This window comes from Scleropages formosus, chromosome 17, assembly GCF_900964775.1.
Source record: "Scleropages formosus chromosome 17, fSclFor1.1, whole genome shotgun sequence".
NCBI lineage: Eukaryota > Metazoa > Chordata > Actinopteri > Osteoglossiformes > Osteoglossidae > Scleropages > Scleropages formosus.
The window spans coordinates 14,863,389-14,881,785 of NC_041822.1; the positions used below are offsets into that span (position 1 = coordinate 14,863,389).

The 18,397-nt window shown below is 41.8% G+C and overlaps 3 protein-coding genes across 4 annotated transcripts; 1 reads left to right on the plus strand and 2 right to left on the minus strand.

The window, feature by feature from the left end:
* Positions 1 to 2,198: 2,198 nt before the first annotated feature.
* Positions 2,199 to 3,817, minus strand: LOC108938367 (growth arrest and DNA damage-inducible protein GADD45 gamma-like). The gene is made up of 3 exons (XM_018758902.2): positions 3,393 to 3,817; positions 3,068 to 3,275; positions 2,199 to 2,931 (listed from the first exon to the last, which is right to left on the minus strand). Exons 1-3 carry the CDS (start codon positions 3,608 to 3,610, stop codon positions 2,818 to 2,820), a joined length of 540 nt encoding a protein of 179 aa, XP_018614418.1. The 5' UTR covers positions 3,611 to 3,817; the 3' UTR covers positions 2,199 to 2,817.
* Positions 3,818 to 6,256: 2,439 nt separating this feature from the next.
* LOC108938368 (growth arrest and DNA damage-inducible protein GADD45 gamma-like) lies at positions 6,257 to 7,302 on the plus strand. Its single transcript, XM_018758903.2, has 3 exons — positions 6,257 to 6,396; positions 6,515 to 6,722; positions 6,857 to 7,302. Exons 1-3 carry the CDS (start codon positions 6,257 to 6,259, stop codon positions 6,968 to 6,970), a joined length of 462 nt encoding a protein of 153 aa, XP_018614419.1. The 3' UTR covers positions 6,971 to 7,302.
* A 1,956-nt stretch (positions 7,303 to 9,258) lies between these two features.
* Positions 9,259 to 17,360, minus strand: creb3l3l (cAMP responsive element binding protein 3-like 3 like). 2 transcript variants are annotated; one of them, XM_018758906.2, is made up of 10 exons: positions 17,288 to 17,360; positions 15,744 to 15,884; positions 14,991 to 15,351; positions 14,553 to 14,650; positions 12,984 to 13,076; positions 12,386 to 12,492; positions 12,201 to 12,269; positions 11,822 to 11,906; positions 11,221 to 11,314; positions 9,259 to 10,192 (listed from the first exon to the last, which is right to left on the minus strand). In XM_018758906.2, the coding sequence occupies exons 2-10, from the start codon at positions 15,882 to 15,884 to the stop codon at positions 9,816 to 9,818; spliced, it is 1,425 nt and encodes a 474-aa protein (XP_018614422.1). In that variant the 5' UTR covers positions 17,288 to 17,360; the 3' UTR covers positions 9,259 to 9,815. The 2 variants fall into 2 exon arrangements, with proteins under 2 accessions (XP_018614422.1, XP_018614421.1); XM_018758905.2 differs by having other exon boundaries at positions 12,386 to 12,540.
* Between the last annotated feature and the right edge of the window lie 1,037 nt (positions 17,361 to 18,397).

Below are 18,397 nucleotides of genomic sequence, written 5' to 3' on the forward strand. Positions count from 1 at the left end.
TTCATTGTAAAATGTACCTCTTTTGTAAATCGAACTTTATCACCAACTTTATAAGAAATATTTTATCATTAATTGCATTGATACTTTAATATTTGGATGTGTTTGCGTCACTTTGTTTTTGAATATCAGTTTAATGTTGCAAACCAGCTTTTCCATCTTAGGGACCTGCCTAAGTGAAAAACTTTATTTTAAACGTTTGTCGTACTGTACTTTAAATCTCGTTTAGCAAAGACACAAAGGCTTGCGCACCCGCTGTTGGTGATGCAGCACGTCGACCGCTGTTCTCGTGCACGTATGGGGTCCCCGTAATTACCAGGCTTTGGCGCGTGGCAATTAATGCCCGCACTGTGCAACCTCGTGACAATAGTGTCCGTGTTCCACCTGCTGCTTGCCCTGTGCCATTTGAAGAAGGGTGGGGAGGGGGGGTCAGTTTCCTCGCGTTCAGCCTATCGTCCAGATCTTGCCATTGTTGAAGACAATCTGTGGCAGATGTGTGCACGCAGGTCCGAAACGGCACGCTCCTGATTTTTGGCATATTTATGAGTTGTACCATAAAGGTTACAATTTAGCGCTGACTTATCATTGTTGGGTCTGTGGGCTTTAATTATATACATAAATTAAAATTCAAAGATACATGCGTTTATGGATCAAAGAGTATTTGGGTGATTTTAATTTGGGAAAATTTTAAGCATGAAATTGTTCTGGTGTCCTCAGTACAACCAGTTATCTGAATTTTAATTGTATTACCTTTGCAGTGTCTTTTCTCTCTCTCTCACGCCGGTATAATATAATTTCTCTCAGTATTATTGGTATGGTGAGAAGTTTAATTCAGAGATACATCAGGAGATGAGCGGAGCGTCAGGGTAATTAACTGTGTTAATTAATTTTGGGACGCTCCAAGCACTGGACAGCAAGCTCTTCCCTGAGATGGCATTACAGCAGCGCTTCGAGCGCCATCTGCTGGTGATACATGAACACAGTTTTTAATGTCAGGCCACGGTGATGAGGTGAAGCTCTGACTCATACTGAGGCCACTGGTGGTCTGTCTGTCACGCCACGTCGAACAACATCACACGGCTTCACATAAACGAAGCATCTCCATCTTACTGGATAACTGCGCTGTACTGGCTGAAAACACGTATCAGTAGAGAAGAAATTTACATGGCCACCTTTAATAATATTAAATAAATAATAGAGTTAATACACACACACACACATTTCCTGAAACTGCTTGTCCCATGTGGGTTCGCAGGGGGCCAGAGCCTAACACAGCAACACAGGGCGTAATGCTGGAGACACACCCTGGACAAGATGCCAGTCCATCGCAAGGCATCCTAAGCAGGACTTGAACCCCAGACCCACTGGAGAGCAGGACCTGGTCAAACCCACTGCACTACCACACCCCCCAATTTAAGTAACAGCTGAAGAATTTCACTCTTATTATAAGAAAAGACTCATGTGAGATGTATAGTAGTTTTACGCTGCAACATAGTAATACACACACATCTTCAGAACCCAATATTTACCTTTATCAGTTCATTTTAAAAAGCACTGACAGTCACAAATGATATGTGGAAATGGGGCCTAAATGACATTGCTTCTCTTAAAAAATCCCAGTATATCTTATAAACATAAGGAATTGCCCTGCATATTGTTAACCTTTGTTTAGCTGAAACACTTCTCAGTAACATTCCACAGTGTTAAACAGCTTCACAGTTATATTACTGTTTTATGTAACAGTATTCTTACTGTGGTAGTTCCAGGTAAGTATCCTGATAAGGTACCACTGCCAGAGCAGGAATCAAACAGGGGTCCTTCAGATGTAAGGTCTAACCACCCCTGTACCTGCACTTCCAGATGTCACACACAGGATGAAGTCACCAGAGCTACTTTCTGTGCGTTTAGTCTCATGCTGTGATAGAGCGCAAGTGTTGTTTATTATTGTTAATTCTCTTGGGCAGAGAAAACTCACTCATTTGTGCGTTGTGGTATACAGTGACCTGGTGTCGCTGCCATCTGGTGGGGGTAGTTCTAGTAGCATCTAGATATGAATTTGCATATTCATCTAATAAAGTAAATCGTTCACATCATGAGTTTCATTTTTAATACACTTGCATAACACTAGTACCTCAGTGATCTTAGCCGTGGAAACCCCTTAATTTTCACACCCTTACTCTAAGAAAGACACAATTCACAACTTAACGTTTAAATGTTTATTGATGATGCGGACAGTTGGTATAACTGCAGTTCACAGACAGAACACAATGCACTGTGTTTCATATGGCACATTTTTAATGGAATTATTAATAAAACTGGATCGGTAATCAATGCTGGAGTCGTTTTCTCCCTTGTTTTCGTTGCCACTTGAAAAATATAATTAACGTTAAGTCCATGCAGCTCCTTCTGTTGCTTCATCTCCCCTCGCACTACTGGATGGTCATTTTCCTGCTGAGTGCTGCTCACCACGTGCACTTAATGACACACTTACATGCCTCGTGCTTTTTTTTTTTTTTTGTACATCCGTGTGTCTCTAAGTGAAGCTTCTTCAGCAGTTTTCCACAGCTCTCGTGATGACCCACACCGCTTCCCCTTGAAAGACGGGGGCCGACTCCTCCTGGCACCAGCCGACCACCGCAGAGCGCTCCTCATCATGGTTCATCATCATGCTCGCCCTCGCGCTGCCCGGGGCCGCGCGCTCCCCTTCTGCAGCATCCCAGGATCGGGATCGAGAACCAGCATCCTTTCTTCGGCCGGGGGACCATATGACAGATCCCTCAGGGTTAACAGCATCTCCTCACCGAGTGGTGCAGCGGCCGTTCAGCGCTCGGGGAGACTGATCTCCGGCACCCATTCATTCACACTGCGGCTCTCTTCGCAGAACAGGTGCAGCTTCTCGAGCGCTGGGTCCTCCCACGAGCCCTCGGCGGGGTTCTGTGGAAACGCGAGAGCAACACATCGGTCAGTCACACATCTGATCAGCATCACTCGTCATAAACCAACAACAACAAGTCATCGTCTGCGTTGCGCCGCCTTGCTTGTGTGTTTTGCCGATGACTGCCGTACGCACCGTGATGAGGACGCAGTGCGCATCGTCCGCGTCGCCGGACTCGTGGCCAACGATGCGCGCGAGACGCCGAGGGTCTGTCACGCGCACGATGTCGATGTCGTTGTCGAAGCAGAAGGCCTGGATGAGGGTGAAGTGGATCTGCAGCGCGATGTCGCACTCGTACTCCTCATCGGCGGCCAGGACGCAGAAACACACACTGTCCGGGTCACTGGAAGTTTAAGAAAAAACAAAATGTTCAGAGTGCATGTGTTTTTAAAAGGTACTATACGTACCAAAATCATCATTATCAATATTACCAAATTTATAATGTGTAAGTCATACTCACTCGTTCATGATTTTCGCAGATTCGTAGACCCCCACAGTGAGGCGTCCTTCCGATTGGGCTGTGAGGAGAGTCTCTCTCAGAGCTCGAACTGCACTCGTCATCTTGACCGCTTCGCACGGCGCACTCAATAACCTCTCAATGAATGCAAAGAACAGCGCTGTGCTGGACACGTCGCTGAGTCGGTATTTATAGCCCGCTCGTGAATGTATTTTTTTCATGCTGACGCTGATTGGTTGGAGGAGTACAGCGCGTGCAGGGACTCAAGGCAGGCGCGTGCCCACAGACCAATCACAACTGAGGAAGCGATAAATAGTGCCAATAAGTCATAGGAAGCCTGAGCACATGACTAGACTGGCTGTGAAGTTTTAATGCTGTACGTAGTTCATAAAACTTAATGTAATTTTTTTCTATGTCGAGTTTTTGTAGATGGAGTTATTTTTTGTAGATATCTTAAAATTACAAAGTTGTTCTAACTTTAAATACATACTTTATCATTTTCATTATTTCATTTATCACCTTCTGACATTACGCTCAGTTTTTAGTCAAGCACCATAACATTGTTACATGATTTTTAAAAAATGTGTTTTTAAATTATATTTTCATCTTAAACGAGACATCTAAATGCTATTGCATTTGGCAAAATAAATGAATGCTGTGTAAAGCAGATTGTGAGCGGCACGCGCTGCCACTTTGCGCACGGGGCCCCTGGTTTTAGCGTGTGTCGCGAGGAATTTCCTCATTTGTCAATTTGTGTACAGAGACAAGGCTCCATCTGCCAAAATGGGGGCTGGGCGGAGGTCACCCAAGGCCACTTTTTATTTCTTCAGTCCAAAGCAGCTGCTGGAGTGCATTTTTATTAGCATTCTATCTATTTTCTGCTTTGCATACGGGGGAAATATTATAGTATAACAAAACGATGCTGCACGTTAATCTATAACAATCTCAAATTTGGAGAAAATGCGTCATTTTTCAAAATAAAAAAAAGAATTGTAAGTAAATATAAAATTCGAAGACAGTTTAAATATCGGTGGTTTAACGAGGTCTGTCTCAAAACAAATATTGCAAATATTGCTTTTGGTGAAACATCATTTAAAAGCAGACTTCATATCACTCTTGACGATTCTGCACCGAACCACCTGTCACCCATGAAAACATTGTTTGAACCGGGGGATCATGGTATCACCCAAAGTCTGCAACTTTAATTAGAATTATAATTAACTTACACGTGCCACTGAAGTCAAGTTTGGCGGTTTCATGTTTGCAGTTGGTCAAATTGACCAAGAACCACAGACACCGAGCTTAGTTTATTCGTGTTAAAATACTTAAAGGAGAAAACCAGCCCATAACTCACTTTCTGTACAAGAAATCTCTAATATCTTGTGTTGATGGTGAACTTCCTCATCATTTGTGTCAAAAACCTACTGCTATAAATAAAGGCACTATCCTTGCAGAGAAAATGATATAGGCTTTATATACTGCGGATACATTTATTATGCAGAATGGGCGCCTTTAACGTCCGACTTCAATATAAACGCAAATTAAATAGCAGACAATTAGTAGGAAGATCGCAGGCAAATCCTCTGCTTTTGTTGGAATGAGTGACCAGCAGTGTGCAAGTAGTCTGCTGTTTCTCTACTTTAATTAGAATTTTATGAAATGGAGCACGGCACGTGCTGTTTTGCATTTGCAAAGAGTTTCGCGGACAATGGTCCAGCGCGTGGCAGCATCTGGAGGTCTGAACTCGGACATTTTTTTGGGCTCCTCATAGCGACACGTCTCTGTCACCATCTGCTCCGGCCTGCAAGTAAGGGGGGGGGGGGGGGGGGACACCGATTTTTACACTGTCTCTTTTCAGTGAGTTGAGCAAAAAACAAGTTTTACGTTTCTTACAAACCTGTTGCACACATAAAATCACGACGTTTCAGCTCATTGATAGTATATATCAAATGCATGATATGTTTCGAACGTTTTTTTCTTTTGTTTTTAAACAGTCCTCCAAAATTAGATCAGTTTCTTATGTTGCATTAATTTTAGTTAGCTATTCAGAAAAGTGGTTTGTAGTTTTAGCCTACAAAATCATGCATATTTTAATACTCATCTTGTGTTCTCCCTTCTAGAAATTGTTTGCTAGAACACAAGATGAGTTTTAACTTTTCTTAACAATACGTATGAGTTCTCCTAAAGTCAGTGTTTAAGACCTGCCTGCACTGAGGCCCCCGCAGCAGCAGATTGTGTCCGGCACACGCTGCTCATTTGCATCTCTATTGGAGAGGCTCATAATGGGGGGTCACTGCAGACTTGGGGGAGCACAATGGGTCTTTCAGCCACCCCCCTTTGTGGAGGATCGCAGCTCCACCTGTCCATAGTTTTTTTTTTTTTTTTTCTTCTTCTTCCAGATCACTTCTTTCTATAGAAAAGGTGGGGGTTGGGTTAGGAAGCCTGCGTATGCTCGCTTTCACTATCGTTAATTTTTCTCGAAAATCCATGATCAGTTTGTCTTTTTGGTTTACATATAGGAAAGGCAAGTCAATACAGAAGTTTCGTCGTAAACAGTCAAATCTTTGACGGCAAGCAGAAGCAACATGAAAATGGAACAGGGAGGAAAATAAGACGGGTGTCATTACGCACCCCCCCCCCCCCCCCCACACTCCGCCCCCCTCCACGAAAGTGCCACGAGCAGCAGTGAACAATAACATTAGCACACGAATGCTCCCACACAGCCAATGAGACACGAGAAGAAGCCTCAAGAGTGAAGACCTCCTGAGTATAAGAACTCAACACGGACCCGGTCTACACAACATCGCCTGCGGTGTCCTCAACCACAGCGTTTCCGCACAGCTTCAGGACCACCGATCTCCAACACTATGACTTTCGAGGAAGTTCTCGTCCAGAAGAGCGAAGAGACTCACTTTGCTGGGAAGACTTTAGAAGACGTTTTGGTCACAGCCAAAAACAACGATTGTCTCACTGTCGGAGTTTACGAGTCAGCCAAAGTCATGAATGTGTAAGTATCTTACTACTCTACTTACATCGATCGCAGCTTGAGCTTGAGTCAAAGTCACTGTTAGAATCCATGAAGGTGGAGTTGGGCTCTAACATTTATTATTTTCACGTGTCCACAGTGACCCGGACAGTGTGTGTTTCTGCGTCCTGGCCGCCGATGAGGAGTACGAGTGCGACATCGCGCTGCAGATCCACTTCACCCTCATCCAGGCCTTCTGCTTCGACAACGACATCGACATCGTGCGCGTGACAGACCCTCGGCGTCTCGCGCGCATCGTTGGCCACGAGTCCGGCGACGCGGACGATGCGCACTGCGTCCTCATCACGGTGCGTACGGCAGTCATCGGCAAACACACAAGGGGGCAGCGCAACGCAGACGATGACTTGTTGTTGTTGGTTTATGACGAGTGATGCTGATCAGATGTGTGACTGACCGATGTGTTGCTCTCGCGTTTCCACAGAACCCCGCCGAGGGCTCGTGGGAGGACCCAGCGCTCGAGAAGCTGCACCTGTTCTGCGAAGAGAGCCGCAGTGTGAATGAATGGGTGCCGGAGATCAGTCTCCCGGAGCGCTGAACGGCCGCTGCACCACTCGGTGAGGAGATGCTGTTAACCCTGAGGGATCTGTCATATGGTCCCCCGGCCGAAGAAAGGATGCTGGTTCTCGATCCCGATCCTGGGATGCTGCAGAAGGGGAGCGCGCGGCCCCGGGCAGCGCGAGGGCGAGCATGATGATGAACCATGATGAGGAGCGCTCTGCGGTGGTCGGCTGGTGCCAGGAGGAGTCGGCCCCCGTCTTTCAAGGGGAAGCGGTGTGGATCATCACGCCAGAGAGAACTTTGCGATTGCGCGTTGGTCGGTTCACGCCGCAATGACCCCACATCTTGCACGTGGATGCATGTTTGGGCTCCCTGGACAGCGAGCAGGAAGCAAAATCTGAAGGTGTCTGTATAAAGACTGGAAGTTTAACTCATATCAAGCTTTGTTCTGGAACACTAATATTATGGAGAAATCAGTGCTAACATTTGAATACTATTTTTCCGTGAAGTGTCATTTCTCACTAATACATTTCTGAATAAAACAAGAATAGCATTCCGTGTGCTTCGATGCCTGTATTTAACAAACACCATCTGTACCAAAACAACAACGCACGCACAGCTGATCGACGGCCTGCATTGTGCGGGACTTGCATGCATCACGTGTATTTGCATGACAAGGCCGGCGGTGCGCGCCGCACACCCGCGCGATCTGCATGTGAATGGCATTGACACAATGGCGGCACGTCGGCCTCTGACAGGTCGGGCTCCTATTAACCGGCAGATGTCTCAGCAGCCAGTGCTCCATCTGCCACCGTGACCGGGGTGAAAGGGATAAAGGGTCGAAGCTGGAAGAGAGCGCTGGGAGGGGGTGGTTCTGCAAAGGCTCCATTGTGATTGTGTGCAAAAAGCTGCAAGTCTGAATGAAGGAGTTTGTCAACATTTAAGCACAGATTCAGACAGGCTGTGGCTTGAAACTAAGATGCACACATTCCAAAACAATAGACTTGCTCTTGTCCAAACATATATCCATATCGTTCAGGACATCGGGATTAAAACTACAAAACGAGACTCACCATTTTGTCAACTGATTATGTAGAGTATTTAATATTGTAATGCAACATGGAGAGAAAAACCATGAAAAAGTGAACTGAACAATAACGAAATACGAAAACAACATTCTTTAAGCTGTGAACAAGACAGAAAAAGTAACACCAGATAAAAAAAAAGTTACACGACATATTTTACAAAATATTAGCAGATATTTTTACACAAAAATACAATTATGGGCAGAAAGATGATAAAATCATGACATTGTTGACTGCAACTGCATTAAAATTCGGTCTCAACAAAAGTGCTTCACTTGTATGACACTGCTTTACTTGCATGACATTTTGTTTGTATATCATTACACAACCTACTTGATTTATAACAAAACAGTACAGAACTCTTACACAGAATACTTTAGAAGCAGTTTAAACCACATATCAGTTAAGATGCAAATAACTGGAGACCTTTCAAGAATATGAGCTGGATAATGTCCCTGCTAGGCTTTTCCTTTTACAGTAGCTCTTAATACAAGAGGGCTTTAAAGCTTACTTTTAGCCTCCGTGAAAGATAAGCTTTTTAATCTTAAAATTAAAAAATGCATCACCTGTGAGCAATTCATAATGCAGATAATCTAACTGAGTCACATCACCCTTCTACCACATATATTCCACCTTGTTTTACATAACTGTAAAAGATAACACATTACAATTTAAGCATTTTCAGACAAGAAAATTATTTAAAAAAATCAAATATATTAGAGGTTCTTGGCTTTAAAAAAGAGGGATTTCTCATTTTAAAAAGTGCATATACAGAGCTGAACCATCTACAAGCTGGAACCCAGACACCCTTGCTACAAGGGAAAAGTAATCTGGCATAATTTCTAAAAGCCATTAAGATGTTCTCCATGATTTAGACCAGGGGTCTAAAACTGAAAATCTCAGAGGGCAAACCACAATCATTATGCTCGTATGGGGGCCCACACAGTCCTTCTACTACTTACCAGCAGAGCAACAGATTAAGAGAACTTAATTATTATTAAATCTTAAACCCTTCTCTAAGAGTGACATTTGTGGATTACATAGCAGTGTTTTCAGCAATGTACTGTATATCCACAGAAAATTAGCATCCACACATTCATCTTTTTGCTCACCTTGGTATTGTGAATAATTGTCAGAATATGCTTTGTTGTATTATGACACCTAACGTTATATTTTTTTCATACCTGCTATTTTTTCTTTGTTAATCAAGCAGGTGGTATTTCTATTATATTTGGAAGGAAATAGTCATTTTTTTTTTTTTTTTAAATTGTCTCGGCTCAAGATCAGTTTTTCTTTTTGATTTCAAAAAAGCCAAACTGGCAGAAATTACAACTACCTGTTAACTTCCTAAAAGTGTGTAGCCCAGAACGCTTCACTTGCTAACTTAGTTTTAACAGCAGAACAATAACGGACACGAGTGAACGAGTTTACTTGTGGACCAAATGCACTGACACTGTGCAAGGTAATGGGGGCTGTATTACAACATCTTGTGGGCCAGTAGTTTGAGACCCCTGGCTTAGACAATTATGAAACCATTTACATAGCAAAAAAGGCATTTATCAGTATTAATCTACAGAAAATGTCAGTGTTTATAATGCCTTTTTCCCCCCAGGAGGTAAACATAAAAATAACATTTGTAAGTTCTGCGAATGATGTTTGAACACCAACAGGCATTTCACCAGGAAAAGAATAGAACTTGTTAAAGCTCTATTGATGTGTTCCCCTACAGAAGGCAAAACTTCAGAAAAGCCTTTGGAACAAAATTTCACTTCAGCCTTTTTGTTTTTTTTTTTTTTTCTACATTTCATCAGAATGGTGTTTCTGTATGTAGACTGTGATTGGTTTCTGGTCAATCCAGTTTTCTTCAGACCCCATAACCTGGTACTCAATGGAGGGCACAGAAGGGTCATGGTGCCTTTCTGCACCAGAGCGAGCAGGTTTCAAGTCAGGCTTGGCTGCTGTTGTAAAATCAGAAGAGGAGTTGCTGTTGACTCCAGACTCAGACTCCGATTGTTCCACCTTCTGGTAGTCTGGAGTGTGGTTTTGACTGCTGAAGAACATGGCTTTCTGGGCCTCTGCCTCAGACACTAGATTGAGCTTGTCATCGAACGGCACATCAGAGGAGACGTCCTCGCTCTCCGTGACAGGAATAGAGCGGATAGTCCTCGATAGTACTGAAAGACAGGAAAACAGAATTTATTTATTTTCTGTTTTTAGAGATGCACTGTTTGCTCTGCACAGTATGAAATGAATTTAAAAAATAACCATAAGGCCTCTAAAACATTATGGAAAAGCACAAAAAAATACTCTTCCACCATCACTTTTCATTGCACAGCTTAAGGAGAGCAAAAAGTCTTTAAAAAAAAAAAAAAAAAAGAAAGATCTTCACAACATAAACAACTAAACAGCAGCATTTGAGGAAGGTAGAGCTTAAACAAAAGAAATTCCTGAGTTTACAGTCCATCATTCAACTGCTTGTACAGAGGATATAGTCACATTTTCTTCTGGTTCAGAGGAAGCATTTCCAAAAGAAATCATTAATTTGAAGTAAAAACATTTCAGTCACATAACATGTAAAGAAACCAAAGAAGTATCTACAGTCTTGCTCTTCACTGGGGTCTCTACTGCTGTGTTTATATAAAGAACATAAAAAGTGTCACGTATCATGTTGCAGAAAAAAGCCAAACTGGTTAAGGTGAACTGATCTGATAAACTATTTTACTAATTAAAACTAAGAATAACTTGTACAATTAGGTTTTCAAAAACTTGTCAATATTTGCCTCAGTTATTTACGTGAGTAAAAAAGAACTTAATTTACATCATTCATTTAGCTGATGCTTTTCTCCAAAGCGACTTACAGTGTTAAGGTTACAATTATTTACCTATTAATACAGCTGGGTAATTTTACTGGAGCAATTTAGGATAAGCACCTTGCTCAAGAGTACTACAGCCAGAGGTGGGGATCAAACTTGAGACCTTTGGATCCAAAGGCAGTAGCTCTAACCACTACACTACCAGCTATCATCTTGTTTATCTTATTTGTTTGTCTTTTTGGTTCGATGCAGGATGTTTGTCAACAATGTAAATCAGTGATGGTGGTCTGCGCTCATGTGGTTCGACAGGGTTAATGTGGAGAGCTGGTCTGGAAGCTGAAAAGCAAACTACATGTCACAGTGCAAGAACAAAGGATGCAAAAACATACCTCCTGATGGGGCATAGAGATCTTTCTGACCCCCACTTTTGCCAAAAGGGTTGACAGAAGGGAAGATGATCAGGCAGAAAGACAAGAGGAAAACCTGGAAGAAAAGGGAGATAAGGACTCAAACAACACTGATGGAATTAGACTGCAGACAGATGGTGGCTGTGCTGAACATGACTCCTAGTGACAGGGCTGGTGTCTCCCGGGACAAATCATCTTCAATAAAATTAATCACCAGTGTCAAAATGTCAAGTTTGTCATAGTATGGGAGACATGTCTTTATGTTTGTAACAACAACAGCAAGGTTAAATACAGGAAGAAAGTAAACATGTTACTTTTATGTAATTAAAATAAAGCTGTTCCACAGTGCTTTTTTGCTCATATATTCAAAAGTTAAATTACAATTTTAACACACAAAAACTCTGGGGGGGAAAAAAAAAAAAAAAAACTGCATGTCACCTGTATACAAACCACAGATTTGTTGCCCTATCTCTGCAGTACGCAAGTATTTTCTTTGCATCAACCCTCATGCAACTTTTTCAAAAATGTGTGTTACAGTGTTATAGAGAAGCAAAGCTGGGGCAGAACTAGGAGAGTGACTCACCATGAGACAAGTGCTCGTTGTACTTGTCTTCATGGTTGAGAGTTTGATGAGAGACTGCAGCTTTCGCACCTGCTCAATCAGAGACCTGCAATAGAAGACCTCACTCATTAGCTAGTGATATATAACCTTAGTAAAATAACTGCTCCAAATAAGGAATATCCAGTTGTAGAAGTTCAAACTACCTACCACTAGGGCCACTGATGCAAATGTTGAATATTGTAATACAGATTTACACCCAAAAGCACTACACAATAAGTAGAAACACTGCAATAAAACTGCTAAGGTATACTGACTCTTACAGGATAATTTAGTAAAAAAATCATGGTGTTTGCAAAAGTGAACAAAGAGCAAAAATTAAAAAAAAAAAAAAAAAACTTACATATTTTGTTTTTGCAGAATTTGAACCTTTTTCTGCAGTTCTTGGTTGTGAGCAGTGCAGACCGCCACTCTAAGAACAGTGAGAAAGCAAAAGGCTGCTTAAAACAATCTCATTTTTCTCTCTTTTTTTTCCTATGCAAAGATGTTCTAGGATTTTTAGAAGTTTTATGCTTCTGCCTGACTTACCTGTTCTCCAATCCATCCACGTACACTTTTTTCTTCTTCCGGCTCTCTTGTGCAGACTGCTTGTTCCGGATCTTTCTCCTTACCCGCTTTAAAGTTCTCTCCTCAGCCTGAAGCACGTTTAGAGGAATTGCGATAAATGAACTGCAATTTTCTGGCTAGCAAAAGGCCAGAAAAATAAACCCAGTCATATTTTTATTGTTTTTATGTAGCTACAAAAAGATTACAATGTTGACATCAGGGAACAACTCTTTGGTACTGGTTCAATTCTTAAGACCAAAGAATTCATTAACTGATACAGTAAAATTCCACTAACATGGATGAAATCATCAAAGACAAAAATAATATAACATGAGTAGCAAGGTCTGTCTTTTCTTGAAATTCCTGACCTTCTAACCTGAATTTGTACTTTGATAATTAATTTGAAATGGCATATCAGGAGTATTGCATAACAAATATACATGTGGCAGTTTCAGGCTTTTCTTAAGTAATTTTTTTTTAAAAAAAAAAAAAAACCTTTTTATCAGGCAATTATTTTATTTCCAATTCAGGTTCTCAGATTCACTGCCATACATATTAAAGTGTGACTTAAAACAATTACCTTTGTGAGAGGCATGTGGGTTGGTAAAGTGGCACCTTCCTTTGCAAGAAGTCTTTTTTCTTCTGCTGTCAGAACGATTTCCTTGAACTGGAACTGAAGAATTATAACTGCTTGACAGGATTCATTTCAAACCCAACATTGCACATTTAAAGCATTCACTGCTGAATGTGGAAAACTGGCTCTACCATGCTGGTTGCAAATCAGTCTTTAAGATGTGACAATCCTCTGAGACACGATCGGTGTCCATTGGAAAAGCGGTAGCGCCACTTCACGTTACATGCTGAAGTCCTAAATAACCCCACAAAATATGACACGTGTAGCGATAGACTGAAAACACTGGGGGGAGCTCCCCGGCTAGACATACATTTACACTTTTTACTCTTACATTTATTCATTTAGATGACGCTTTTCTCCAAGGTGACTTACAGTGTTGAGGTTACAATTATTTATCCATTTATACAACTGTAATTCATATACACTCTGTAGTCACTGTATAGCTGTAATTCTTACTAGACCAATTTAGGGTAGGTAGGTAGCTTGCTCAAGGGTACTACAGGGGAGGTGAGGCTCGAACCTGGAACTTGAACCTGCTATTACAAACTATACTCACGAGTTTCTTTTTCAATCTAAAGTCACTTCAACTGCAACAAATTAACCCATTTATACTTCCTTTACCAGTAAGCTACTGGATTCCCTAAAACCCAATTTTTGTGTCACTGTGTAGCTACATTCTATAGCTTGGCTGCTGCATACAGTCACAGCATAATAAACGTAACCTTGTAGTCTTGAGCTACACTGTGAGGGTATTAGGAGAATCATTCACATTTCATGTATACCATTTAGGTGGACTTGGTTTGTGAAAAAGCAGTAAAAAAAAATTTTGAAATGTAACCTGCTCTAAAAATGATAGAATTAAGCAGACTATAAAGTGCAGGTAGTTCTCCACTTATGACAAATGCAGATTACAGCAACCTGGACTTATGACAGTTGTCCTGTTAACGTTATTATATTATACTATATATTTTTGAATCCTGATGTTTAGTTGTATAATGATGATGGCTCAATCTGCTGTACAATAACACCTGCTGGCCACACTGCCACAGGGTATCCATACTCCTTATGGTTTGAGTCTCAGTCAGTGTTTAGGTATCTAGAAGCAACTACTTTTTGTTTACAAAACTTCATTTGTGATTCCCTCTAAGTTCCCTTTCATCTGTGATTCCCTATAAAACATTTAACAAAGCCCTACTATACAACACAGCATTCATGTGTGTTATGTAAACATTCATATGGTTCACATAATACAGTATAAGGGGATTTTCGACTTAAGAGAAAGTCGCTGAAACACCAACCCATAAGGAGTAACTGTAAGTGCAAATAAATTTACCTACAGGTCTCTGTACACAAATACATGTAACAAGAATAGTGTACCCTGTCTAGCAAAGCATCCTATGCTTCGGACCACAGCAATCACACATTAGGAAAACCGGTCATTTTAAGTAGATAGCTAGTTAGCTAACAATAACCGGTCTCATAAAAATGATGGCTGAACAACAAAATTACAATTACCTCATTTGCTTTATTGCAAGGTGAAGCATCCTCTATGGCCAGTGTGCAGGGGAGCTCAGCAGAACAAGTTTCTAGCACAGTGTCGCCATCCCAGTTGTCTGGTGGGAGAAAATGAGCCACAAGGCTATAATCAGCTCCCTTTCAGGTCACATAATATAAAAGAAAGTGCAACAAAGTTATTGTGATGCCATTCTAATGCAGGTCGGTCAGGACAGACGTCACACCATCTTCAATAGTGTTTCAAGTAATAACACTGATAATTTACTCAGAACTTAATGAACAATCAGGTTACATTTTTAATATCTGAATTTCTAAAAAGAACAGTGATATGGCATATTATAAGAAAAATATTACATATACAGCCTGCACCAAGAAACTGTGGAGAATCACACTAATTTGGACAGTGTGAACCTGTTTCGAGCTGGGTGACTTTTGTACCTGTATCCAGATCAATGAACACATCGGTATCTGGCTGCTCTGATCTCACACTCTCCAGCATATCGTCGAAAAGCTGGCCCTGTCCAAGAGAGTAGCAGTGGTCCACGTGGATCACCTCTGTGATCTCTGCCATCTTCACAGTGTCAGGCTCCAAATCTTGTGACAGAACAAAGCCCAAGGATGTTGGGCTGGGGGAAGGGGCAGGGTCCGCATCACTGGTTCCGGGACTGGAGCACAGTGGATTACTGATGTCAGAGATGCCACTGTCACTGCCTAGAGGGGACAGAGATTGGTTCGGAAGAGGCTCGCTCTCCCCTAGCAAACTGTTCAGGAAGTCCTCTGTATCCATACTGTTCAGAATCTGAAATGGCAATTAATACAAAATCACCAATGGGAAATAAATCTTGTGACACATCAAGACTATGATACATTCCAAAGGAATAATTTCCCAAAAGAGTGGATGAGCTGAGTAAAAAGTAAAGAGAGCAAATAAATCAGGATAGTTAACTCCAGGAAACGTGAAAAACAACTCAACTTTATTTTGAACACACCAAATACTTTCAAAATAACACTGACGCCACATCCAGTGAAATCTGAATTGCTGTTTAAAATACTCTGTTGGACTGTCACGGTCTCTAAGGTCTAAACGCTCCTGACAGAAAAAGGCATCCAGGTGTTCAATGTTTGAGACCAGTGCTGTTCATGCGTTTCTTCAAAAAAGGTACGAGGTATAGTAAACAAGGATGCGCTTACATCCTGGCCACAAAGCCACTCCTCGATGAACGAGTTCCCGTCGGCAGGGAAGGGGTCATCTGCTCCATGGTTATCGCCCTGCAAGAGCAGGCCCAGGAGGTCTGAATCATCCATATCAGGAAAGGTTTCAGTAACTGACATCTGTCAAGACAAAACAGACTCGTGAGCTTCACCGCAGAAAACAGAAATGTGCTGGTGGTGCTTATCTTTAACATTTCCAAGAACACTTGGAGTTCCAACCAAGTTTCTACCGGTCTAAACAATCCACAGTGATAACAGCTTGTACAAGTACAGAGACTGCAACAACAAAAATGCTCATGCATTTAAAAAGAAAAAAAAAAAAAAATTAATGAGTTTTTACCATAGGAATTTTATAATGGTAATTTCAGCATGACTACCTTGGAATAAAAGGTTATCAGTCAGTGCATCTCCTTTCATGTAAAACTTAGTTCAGTGAAAGTCTAGCTCTCATTTACCATGATTAAAACACTTCCCTTTCCTTCCGTTTTTCATTACCAGCTCGGAGGTATTACGGAATGCAGAATCGTTTATCGAATGACGTCATATTTCACGTTCCGCTACACGAATCAGAAGGGAAGTTGGTGCAATCTAGCGCAGGAAAGTCAGAGGAATCAATTTAAGGACACTCTCGGTTGACAAAACTGAGCTTAAATGAACTGAGCAACACTTGACTTACCCGACCAAGCGGCGTTCGCTGTGTCGGTAATCATTATAAAATAATCTGCAGCACTATTTATTCAGTTTTTGCTCATTCATTGTTGTTGTATCCACTCCAGTAACGTTCTTATTCAACAAGTCTCTTTAGCACAGAAATATACCTAGAGCAATCTTCGCACCACTTCAAATGCATTAAACACACCCGACCGCGCTCGTTGACAGCCGTGCATGACAATTCTCGCAGGAGACACTAGCAGTTACGTCAAGACCTTCTCACTATTCAATACACAGCACGAGATTTTTGACAGGGTGCAGCGTGATGTGATATCGCGATAAGATACGGGTATCGCGACACCCATAACCAGTGAGCTAACCGGCAGTCCAGCAGTTCACAAAGATCACACGGTTAGTGATAATAGGATGCGGACCTTATTGTCTAAAGCATATGAAATAATTCACATGGACTATATTCCTATACACAAAATGGTCTCGGTCAAGACTAGTTTCAACGGCTAGTTTCTACTAGGTGCAAACATTTAATTGGTAAAATGGAAATACAAATCTCGTTTAAAAAAAACAGTGACACAATACTCATACTGATTCTTCTGCGTGACAACAACACGCTGACGGTCTGTCTAACAGTAACCGTGCGAGAATTAATTTGTTGTTCTTCTTGTCGTGCGCTTTTAATATAAATAATTGCATAATAATAATTTTCACGTAATATTAAAATACTGCACTAATTCAGTGATTGAGTTAACCAAAACAAATCGCTTTAATGAGAGGTAGAATAGAACTGCGTTAAGAATAAATCTATGACCTAAAACCATACGGTAACTACAAATGATAAGATACAGGAATTTTACCTTCTTCTGTGCGCTGATCTGTCGGTGAAAATAAACACTTACGTGTTGTCTTCCTCTATTTCCTGCCGTCCTGTAGGCGGGGCAACGGCCTCCTTCCTGATGAAATCACCTTCCAACGAGACAGAAATTGCGTCATCCCGTACGGAGCACTGACAACACGTTCCTCTTCGTTTGGGACTTGTAGTTTTTAATATTTCCACGTCTTACATGAACTTGTATTACTTACTGCTCACACACACACACACATTTTCAGAACCGCTTGTCCCTTACGGGGTCACGGGGAACCGGAGCCTACCCGGTAACACAGGGCGTAAGGCCAGAGGGGGAGGGGACACACCCAGGACGGGACGCCAGTCCGTCACAAGGCACCCCAAGCGGGACACGAACCCCAGACCCACCGGAGAGCAGGACTGTGGTCTAACCCACTGCGCCACTGCGCCACTGCACCACCCACTACTTACTGCTCAATAGAATAAAATATGTTTGGATTCATCCTGCAACAATGTATTTACGAGACTTTAACTATAGATATTAACCTTATTTTTCAACAGGTTTACAGAAATAGGAAGGCTACATCTCAAGGAGCAATGCAACAGTGACTGAATCTTAACCCCTTAGCTTAGGTTTCATATGAAGAATCAGGTAAACTCTGTCTTGTATGTTCAGTGGCTTATAGCCCAGTGTACTTTTTTCTCATGCATTAATCTCTTACTGAGTTTTATTTAGATAAACTCTGAATGTCCATGAAACTGAGGTTCAGAAGTAAAGATGTACTAAATGAGTTAAAGGAATATATTAAGTTGCAAGCAAGTTTTCTTAAGGTTAAATTGGTGGTCACTATTTGTAGTTGTTAACAATTACAAAATCATGTATTGCTTTTAAAATTCCACATTTGTACCGCTCACAGAGAACATGAGTTCAGTATTCTTGCTTTGACGTAGTGGAGTTAAGTAAAGAGGGGGGCGTGGTGGTGTAGCGGTTTGCACCGAGTCCTGTTCTCCAGTCACAGTGGGTCTAGGGTTCAAGTCCTGCTTGGGGTGCCTTGTGATGGCCTGGCGTCCTGTCCTGGGTGTGTCCCATCCCCCTCCAGCCTTGCACCCTGTGTTGCCG

What these genes read in the sequence shown, in the direction of transcription:
- LOC108938367 (XM_018758902.2), bottom strand. Translation starts at nt 3,610, where the DNA reads ATGAAAAAAATACATTCACGAGCGGGCTATAAATACCGACTCAGCGAC. An exon ending in TCTGCGAAAATCATGAACGA is followed by an intron (nt 3,276 to 3,392) that starts GTGAGTATGACT and finishes TTAAACTTCCAG; the next exon opens with TGACCCGGACAGTGTGTGTT. An exon ending in CGCACTGCGTCCTCATCACG is followed by an intron (nt 2,932 to 3,067) that starts GTGCGTACGGCA and finishes GCGTTTCCACAG; the next exon opens with AACCCCGCCGAGGGCTCGTG.
- LOC108938368 (XM_018758903.2), top strand. Translation starts at nt 6,257, where the DNA reads ATGACTTTCGAGGAAGTTCTCGTCCAGAAGAGCGAAGAGACTCACTTT. An exon ending in TCAGCCAAAGTCATGAATGT is followed by an intron (nt 6,397 to 6,514) that starts GTAAGTATCTTA and finishes ACGTGTCCACAG; the next exon opens with TGACCCGGACAGTGTGTGTT. An exon ending in CGCACTGCGTCCTCATCACG is followed by an intron (nt 6,723 to 6,856) that starts GTGCGTACGGCA and finishes GCGTTTCCACAG; the next exon opens with AACCCCGCCGAGGGCTCGTG.
- creb3l3l (XM_018758905.2), bottom strand. Translation starts at nt 15,884, where the DNA reads ATGTCAGTTACTGAAACCTTTCCTGATATGGATGATTCAGACCTCCTG. An exon ending in GTGGATGGATTGGAGAACAG is followed by an intron (nt 12,270 to 12,385) that starts GTAAGTCAGGCA and finishes CACTGTTCTTAG; the next exon opens with AGTGGCGGTCTGCACTGCTC. An exon ending in CAACGAGCACTTGTCTCATG is followed by an intron (nt 11,315 to 11,821) that starts GTGAGTCACTCT and finishes CTTTTCTTCCAG; the next exon opens with GTTTTCCTCTTGTCTTTCTG.